Below are 9,401 nucleotides of genomic sequence, written 5' to 3' on the forward strand. Positions count from 1 at the left end.
CTTTACCTGCAGATTGGGGGCCCCAGGTTGGGGAGAGGGGGACGCAGAGGGGGAGGGAACGCCAGTTGTTTCCTCATAATAATAGGGGTATTCATGGTCATCCTGCTCCTCATCAAAGTACTGAGAGAGGTGGAGGGATGGAGGAATTGAAAGATAGGAAGGATGGAAGGAGTCATGGTTTGGCAGAGAGAAGAAGAGGCAGAGGGGGAATATTGAAAGGGGAGGGGAGGAGCGTGACAGAGGCCACAGGGGGATGAATTCAGGTCAAGAAGAGAAGGGGTGAATGTAGGGCAAAGCAGCAAGAGGGTGACAAAATGCAAATGTTTTATTTGTTTTCCATTCATTAGAAGGAGTCTGTGCTGCTGGTTAAAATGTGTTGTTATTTAAATGTTTAAATGTCTACACACAGACAACCTTGATGAATGAGAAAAGTAAGCATAAAGTAAAAGGATAAAGCTAATGAATAAAACCACAGCGATTTATATTCATTCAGAAAAGAATCAGCTCAACAGCATCAACATGACAGGGTTTGGGACGCAAAGTGATGGCTCTCTGTGCAGCACCTTGACAATTTGTATGGACTGAAAACTCTGACATGATCATTGAAACAGAGATCATGTACTTTGAATGAATGAATGAATGAATGCTGATGAGAATCACTCGCTGCTGTAACTGTTAGTGTTGCAACTTCCAAATGCCACTACTGAGAGAAAACGGGAACGAGTGAGAGCTTGCAAAGCTTATAATACACATAATGTGCATAAACCAGTCTCAGTAAGCAAAGAGGCTCTGCCTTCAGCCATCTTCATGCCAATATCTATTTATATTTCTCAATTTAAAACCAGAAAACCAATCAGAATTTATGAGTTTTATGCAATGAACAAATTCTCTTTCTTCCATCCTTGGGAAGAATCGGGTAGGACACTGATGTTGGCTTGTATCATCCGCTTTCCCCTACCTTTCTGTGGTCCATTGCAGGAGAGCAGAAAAAAACAACTAATCCACTGCTGTTTACAATTCAGGCTTATGTGATGGTAATTGAAATAATGTTTGTCTGTAAAAGTGTAGTTATAGGAGGATATTACCCGAGGGACACACAGACTGAGGCGGAAAGTGGATGGATACAAACTGTTGCTGATGATGGGGATGTTCGAGGAAGACAGAGAGGGAGAGCAGCACTTTGATGACTACAGATGACGTTTGTTAGGAAACTGAACCTGTGGACCTTCCTGTGATTAATGTGGCCTTTCATTGCCATTTTTTTAAAATACATAGAAATCATCCACATGTAAGTTACACTATCCTTGCTTGAATGAACCTTTTGGCATAATAATCTGAAGCAAACATGGCAATATAAAGGACCTTTATCCTCAAAGACAACTGTGACTATCCACAAAATCATTAAAAATAATTTTAAATTCAAAAGGTATTGTGATCATTTAAAGGACAGAAATCTATTCTGTAATGTCCATTCTCCATATATTTTCTTGATATCATGACCATTTAAAAACAACACAATTATTAGTCGTACAAATGTTTGCCAAAAGTGCCACAGAAAAGGAAAATAAAGTCCACTGATTCAGTTTGTGTCTGCTTTACTGGAGCTGCACATGAGTCTACAGCGGAGTTAGCATATGCCGACAGTCTGTAAATGATGCTACCCAGTGGTTTTGTAAGTGCTGTGAGAATTCTGTGTGTTAAACTGCAACATTTTAGTGAAAACTGATAATAAAGTTGTATTGTAACATATTGTATTTTGTACGTCTGTGTATGAACTCGTGTTGTGTTGAGGTTACTCACGTATGTGTTGGGGTCCTGAGCCTGGGTCTTGGGCAGAGGGGAGTCACAGTCTGGGCTGTAGTGTTCACAGAAGTCATAAGCAGCCTGGGGGTTGGAGGCGATCAGCAGTTGCTGGATATCTCCCTGTGAAAGAAACAACATCAGGTTGTTCTGGTGCTGAATTATTCTGGTGCTGAGTGGGAAATCATACATAACAGGGCTGATATTTTGAAGTGGCAGACATCTACAGCAGAGGCAGGAGCACCACAACAGGGTGGGCAGAGCATGCAACTGGCTGAGAGGTGATTATTACTTTTAGCTGTTTTTTTTTACCCTGTCCTTGTAGCTTTCTGCTTCATAATGTCAATGTACAAAAATCATGTGAACTATGAAGCACAGTCAAATAAGAATGCAAATGCAAGTGGCAGAAAAGAGAGGAATATAAGGTTGAATCTTTTTGATGCAGATCTCTTCAGGTCCCTTTTGTCTGGAGCCATCAAAGTTGCTTGAGACGCCGCTGAGCAGAAGGTATGAACACTTCAACTCTTCAGTTTTCACGCCACAGTTTGTCATGTGATTGTTCTGTTCTTCAAATTCCTCACCTGGAAAACCTCCTCATCAAGCAGACGGGCTCCGAACACTGTTATGCCGTTGGTGTCGACTACAGCGTTGTTGCCTCGGGCGAGAGGGCGAGTCATCTTCTTCTTGCAGTCGAGCAGCAGTGTCACGTTTTTCTTGGAAACAGAGATGGCGATGCGATGCCACCTAGAGACAGGGAGGAGGAAGCGAAGGCGAATAAATGTATAAAGTGACCACAGACCTCATTTAAAAATGTCAAAACAACCTTGACCCCAAAATGTTTTATCTCAACCAGTCACAAACTGGTTGTCGCTGGTTACTGACTTGCCATCAGCCAGGTTGACGCCTTTGAACAGTGGGTAGTCCTCGGGAGCTGGTTTGCCGTTCTGATCCTCGTACAGGAAAACAGGTGAGCGTCCCAGTTCAATGCCCAGCTGCTGGATGCCCTGCTCACTGTAGATGGAGAGGAGGAAGGCCTGCAGACCTGCCTGGGCCTTAACCAGAGCCATGACGGAGAAATTCTCTGGGAAACGACCTGTGGTGTGGATGAGGAGCGAGAGAGACAATCTCTGTCAGTTTCAGATAAAGGAGGAGGGTGCTTGCTCCAGAACATTTATTTATCAGTGGAAGCAAAAGATCGATGGTGAAGGTGAAGACAGGACATGTTAACAAGTGGTGGCAGGTGAAGGAGAACAAGTGACAAGTAAAAAAAGTCACTAGGTTTGAGTCACTGTGGTAAATCTGAATGAGGGATTACATCCACCATAGTCAAAAAATAAGCTGTGAATCAACATATCCTCTATGCCATGATGTAAAATCAGTGATTTTTGTCTGTGGACTTTGGTGTGGGGAGTGTGAGCTTTGCAAAACAACATAAACTTCAGTTTCCATTCAGAAAAGACTGTCTCACCCTGAAACAAGGCAGTGAACATACTGTATTATGGTGTCTATACAGTATATAAGACACCATATAGTGATGCAGGTGTAGATTTTACAAGGTTATTATTTTACTATTTTAACAGTCTTTTCCCTCACTGGTACAATTCAAACAAGTCACACTTCTGTAAAGTATTTAAAGTGAGAGATCAGTGTCAGGATTAAGTGATTATAGGATATCAGACTATAGTGTCCTGGGAAGCTGGTATACAGACACATAATAACAGGTGGGCACAGCTATAGAGGGAAGACTAACCTCAGAAAATGAGCTAAAAATCAGCTTTGACTTTTGAGGATTTCTTCTCAACCACATAAGTGCTATGTTCTCATTCCTCACCTCACTCCAGGGTGTCACACACAGTATCCTAAACTTAATTTGTTATGGCTCTCCCACAGTTTAACTCTGCTGCTGCTGCTGCTGCTGCTGCGCAACACACATAATTATGCTTTATATCCACAAGCTATCGAGCATAGCACCCACAAGCTTCACTTAACTCCAGAGAGCTCCGTTTAAAATACACCCAAACATAAACAGAAACCTGTAGTCATAATTATATGTTTCTGCACTATGGAATTAATCATAATCATTAGATATTAAGTAAGTTTATTAAGGCTGTTGATGCAATGTATGAACGTGTCCATTCTAAAAAACCTTTTTAAGTTACATCATAGCTTATAATGCCAGTGAAAATTAGCACAGCATGTAGCAGATAGTACTGTTGCTATGGATACAACTGCACAGTGCTAAGAGAATCCCAAAACTAATACTAAGAGAATCCCAAAACCAGAAATTCTGGTTTCACACACAATTTCACCAAAATAAAAGTCTTGGCTATGACCTACGTTAATAATTTGTCGGGAAAAATGAAATATGATCCTTGCAGGTTAATACTAAAGAGTTAAAAAATAATTGAATATGCTGTAGAATGAAGGATGTAAACATCCCACTGTTTGTTTTCCTTGTCCTTGTCATTTTAAATTATGAATCTAAAACATGATTGATGGCTCTAGGCCAAATGAACAAAACAAAACAAATTGGTCTCTTATCAGATCTGCAACAGTTATGAGTGCAATAACAAATCACTAGTTAGATTACACTTTATAATAACTTAAATAACTTAACTTAAATTAAAGAACAAATCCCTCCAAAAGCTAAATGAGCGGGATGTCAGGTCCAGTTGAAATGTACCTGAGAAGAGCTGCTTGGTGGGGGCAGAGATCTGGGCCTTCTTGGAGATGCGGTAAGCATGATCGGGGCTGCTGGAGCGGCGGGATGTGCAGAAGCCGGGGACTTTCTTCACGCCCTCAGGGAGAGACGGAACCTGAAGAGCCCGCAACACATCCACTGGGTCTGAAGAGACAGGAGGCAAGAGAGGAGATATTTATTCAAGTATGCACATTTCTACGCATTTAAATGATGGAAACCTGAGGTACAATATCTCAGTGTGAGTCCTGCTTTAATGAACAGAGTATTTTGCTCTGTGACAGTTTATATTTGTCAGAAGAAATGTGAAGCAAATAAGTAATTCATTGAACTGCAACAACCGATCATCTATGATCCTGAATATCAGTCATATTCAGTCATACTCTTTGTTGCTGCAATGACCAAACTTTACAAAATATTTACCTTAAATGTTCTCAGCACTGAAGTGACATGAAGCAGGTATGGATGATGTCCACAATGGCTACACTGTACATTTAGGTATGGTTTAAGAAAGCAGCACTGTGCCAGAGCGAGCGGGCGTCGGGCCAAGCCACATATGAGCTGCAACAGTGCAGGTACAGTAAGTCTCAGTTTGAATTGGAGCCCAGACAGTGGACGCTTTTCTGCTCACATTTATCAAGCTGCTGAAACAAGTGGCCGTTGACATGATAGCGCTGAGGTGGGCGAATGTTTGAAGGCACGCGATCATTTCACAGTTTAACCTGACACACACACACAAAAGCAGGAATCCAAACACACCGTATTTACACAGTATCTACAGATATGGACACTGCAACACAGGTCTCTCACATCACGCGTCTCGTTTCACGCACTCAGGTCAACCGTTGTGTTCCTCCTCCAGCCTCAGTCTGCTCTGAGGTTTCTTTATTCTCTAATTACTGGAGATGGATTCCCTCCATGTACTTTATTACGGAGACTTTTGATGATCAGGAGAGATGCCCAATGATGGAACCTCTGGAGTGAGTGATGAGCTTAGTTGAAAGATTATATTGTAGATAGCTCAGGATCCGAGGAGAACCAATAAGAAGTTATAGACGTGAAGAGCAGCGATACAACAGAGGAAGAGGATGAAAAAAAGAGTTCATAGTTCATATAATTTGCAGTTAACATCAAATGACATGGAAATTAAGTCAAATTAAAGTAAATTAAAGTAAAAAGTAAGTGCATTATAGAAACCTGTACAGGCTCATATAAAAAACACTCAAAAATCACAGACATTTTAAATGAAAAGAACAATTAGGGAGTAAAATATAGGAGTAAATTCTGTTTTTAAAACATTTGCTTCTAACATTTGGGTCAGGATTCATTTCACCACCAGAGCTTTTAAATAACATGAATCTAATTTGTACTGTCTGATTACAAGATTCCATTTTGGTAAATATGGTGGTTACAGAATGCAGCACACTGCAGTGGCAAAGGTCAAAGTTTAGGCTCAGTAAGTCTCTGTGCTGTTTTTAAAGTGACACACGTTGTGCTGAGTGAGATAATGGGTGGTTGCATGGTTCCACACAGCAACGAGGTTCTTGGTTTGAATCCCACTTTGACCGAGGGCCTCTCCGTGTGAAGTCTCACTGTCTGTGTGTGTCTGTGTGTGGGTTTACTCTGCATACTCCAGCTTCCTCCCACAGTCCAGAGACATGCAGATTGAGGTTAGGTTAATTAGAGACTCTCAACTGACTGAACGTGTGAATGTGAGTGTGTGAATGGTTGTGTGTCTCTGTTGTGTTGGTGCGGTGATGGACTGCTGACCAGTGCAGAGTGTATTCTGCCTCCTGCCTCTCATTGTTCACTGTCAATTCAGTAACATTTTTGTGAGTTTACTGCTATAACATCTTGTCATGTTATGCAAATGATTGTCTAATTCAAGCTGGATATGTTAAGTCAACCAGAGATGGTTCAAACATCTTGATGGGCCATCATCCTCGCCCAGTTTTCCAAAACTCACACATCCTCCCTCAGTCTTCCTGTGTTTGAGGTGCACCAGAGAGCTAAGTTTGCTGTTAACAGCCAATTAAATTCACTTAAATTCATTCCTGCTGTGGCACTTCTCATAATAAACTTGTGCATGACGGCAGTGATTCATAGCTCAGGTTACAAACTACAGCACTGATGAAAAGATTAAGACCCAGCCCTCCCTGGATGAGAACTACAAAGTGACACATTTGAAAGCTTCTCATTTAAACAGAAATGCTGTAATTCTGCCGAGCTCAGCATGTTTGAAAAGCACAGTAGAGCATGTAACTGCAGGGGAAATAACCAGAGTGGTGCAAGAGGGATATCTTTACCACTATTGATAAATATGTGACCAACTGTCTCATAAAAATGTTTCATCATAATGTAAACCAAGTGATCGGAGACAGAAGTGGACTTCTGCTGCTCTACACTCCGCTTCTGGCCTTGAGGACCTCTGGCCCAATAACAGAGCAGTTTCCTCCTATTGGCTGTTCTATTAGCATCGGCATAAAAATGTCCCCTCAGAGGAAATGTTGTTATTCTAATATTGGCAACAACTGCTTATGCTGCACCGTAAAATAAAAAAGGAAAAGGTGTCAGATTAAAACCCCCCCGCAATAAATCACTTCAATATGGGCGGAGCCTTTGTCACCTGTAGTATATGAAGGTGGGAGGGACTCTCCTTCAAATGAGACTGAACAATCAAACTTTTCTCAAGTGATCCTGCCTACTGCAGCTTTACATCTGATATTTATCACTGGATTGGATTGTGGTCCAAAATCGGTCAAAAAAGTCATAGTATAGTATGTCGTCAAAAATCGGTCAAAAAAGTCATAGTTTTGTATGTCGTCCAAAATCAATCAAAAAAGTCATAGTATAGTATGTCATCAAAAATAGGTCAAGAAAGTCATAGTATAGTAGGTGGTCAAAAATCGGTCAAAAAAGTCATAGTATTGTATGTCGTCAAAAATCGTTCAAAAAGGCATAGTATAGTATGGTCCAAAATAGGTCAAAAAGTCATAGTATAGTATGTGGTCCAAAATCGGTCAAAAAAGTCATAGTATAGTATGTAGTCAAAAATCGGTAAAAAAAGTCATAGTATAGTATGTCGTCCAAAATTGTTCAAAAAAGTCATAGTTTAGTATGTCGTCCAAAATCGGTCACAAAAGTCATAGTATAGTATGTCATCCAAAATCACCTAAAAACGTCATAGTATAGCATGTGGTCCAAAATTGGTCAAAAAAGTCATAGTATAGTATGTCATCCAAAATCAATCAAAAAAGTCATAGTATAGTATGTCGTCAAAAATAGGTCAAGAAAGTCATAGTATAGTAGGTCGTCCAAAATCGGTCAAAAAAGTCATAGTATAGTATGTCATCCAAAATCACCTTAAAACGTCATAGTATAGTATGTCGTCAAAAATCCTTCAAAAAGGCATAGTATAGTATGTCGTCAAAAATCGGTCAAAAAAGTCAAAGTATAGTATGTGGTCCAAAATCACCTAAAAACGCCATAGTATAGTATGTCGTATAAAATTGCCCATAATCAGTCAAAAAAGTCATAGTATAGTATGTCGTCCAAAATCACCTTAAAACTTCATAGTATAGTATGTGGTCCTAAATCGGTCAAAAAAGTCATAGTATAGTATGGGGTCCAAAATCGGTCAAAAAAGTCATAGTATAGTATGTCTTCAAAAATCGGTCAAAAAAGTCATAGTTTAGTATGTCGTCCAAAATCGGTAAAAAAAAGTCATAGTATTGTATGTCGTCAAAAATCGGTCAAAAAAGTCATAGTATAGTATGTCGTAAAAAATCGGTCTAAAAAGTCATAGTATAGTACGGGGTCCAAAATCACCTAAAAACGTCATAGTATAGTATGTTGTCCAAAATCGGTCAAAAAAGTCAAAGTATAGTATGTGGTCCAAAATCACCTAAAAACGTCATAGTATAGCACAGGGGTCGGGAACCTTTTTGACTCAGAGAGCCATGAAAGCAAAATATTTGCAAATTTATTTCAGTGAGAGCCATATAATATATTTTAAGACTGAATTTAACTAAATGTGAGTATAATAAGCCTCTGAATTTATTCTTTTAAATAATGTTGTTATAATACTCACCATTAATGCGACTTCTGGTTCTTGTGGACCCTTTTATTGGCAGAACAGCAAGACTTTCTTCGCGCAGTGTGTCACCAGCAGCATATCTTGCAATCCCACTGAACTGCGACAAATGACTTACGTCTGTTGACTCATCCAAAGCCAGGGAATAGAACGGTGCTGCATTTATGTCATTCACTTGCGTTTCCTCCACTTCCAAAATCGATGGATGGATTAAAACAAGTGATAATATTTTATGTTTTATCTGAAAAGCCGAAATGTGCGAGCCAGATGCAATCATCAAAAGAGCCACACCTGGCTCGCGAGCCATAGGTTCCCTACCCCTGGTATAGTATGTCGTCCAAAATCGATCGAAAAAGTCAGAGTATAGTATGTGGTCCAAAATCACCTAAAAACGTCATAGTATAGCATGTGGTCCAAAATTGGTCAAAAAAGTCATAGTATGTCGTCCAAAAAAGTCATAGTATAGTATGTCGTTGAAAATTGCCCAAAATCAGTCAAAAAAGTCATAGTATAGTATGTCGTCCAAAATCAGTCAAAAAAGTCATAGTATAGTATGTCGTCAAAAATAGGTCAAAAAAGTCATAGTATAGTATGTCGTCCAAAATCGGTCAAAAAAGTCATAGTATAGTATGTCATCCAAAATCAATCAAAAAAGTCATAGTATAGTATGTCGTCAAAAATAGGTCAAGAAAGTCATAGTATAGTAGGTCGTCCAAAATCGGTCAAAAAAGTCATAGTATAGTATGTCGTCCAAAATCGGTTTAAAAAAGTCATAGTATAGTATGTCGTCAAAAATCGGTCAAAAAAGTC

At 39.8% G+C, this 9,401-nt stretch overlaps 1 protein-coding gene across 2 annotated transcripts in view; it reads right to left on the reverse strand.

Moving 5' to 3' along the window:
* The window catches only part of col11a2 (collagen, type XI, alpha 2), a 29,819-nt gene extending 25,279 nt beyond the window's left edge, over window positions 1-4,540 (reverse strand). For both annotated transcript variants that reach the window (XM_044052872.1, XM_044052871.1), the window contains exons 1-4: window positions 4,484-4,540; window positions 2,683-2,893; window positions 2,382-2,544; window positions 1,801-1,923 (exon numbers count right to left, since the gene is read on the reverse strand). In XM_044052872.1, coding sequence (XP_043908807.1) covers window positions 1,801-1,923; window positions 2,382-2,544; window positions 2,683-2,867 — 471 coding nt within the window. In that variant the 5' untranslated portion in view covers window positions 2,868-2,893; window positions 4,484-4,540. The remainder of the gene's footprint in view (window positions 1-1,800; window positions 1,924-2,381; window positions 2,545-2,682; window positions 2,894-4,483) is intronic.
* Window positions 4,541-9,401: the final 4,861 nt, after the last annotated feature.

Source organism: Solea senegalensis, linkage group LG20 (genome assembly GCF_019176455.1).
Source record: "Solea senegalensis isolate Sse05_10M linkage group LG20, IFAPA_SoseM_1, whole genome shotgun sequence".
In the NCBI taxonomy this organism is placed as follows: domain Eukaryota; kingdom Metazoa; phylum Chordata; class Actinopteri; order Pleuronectiformes; family Soleidae; genus Solea; species Solea senegalensis.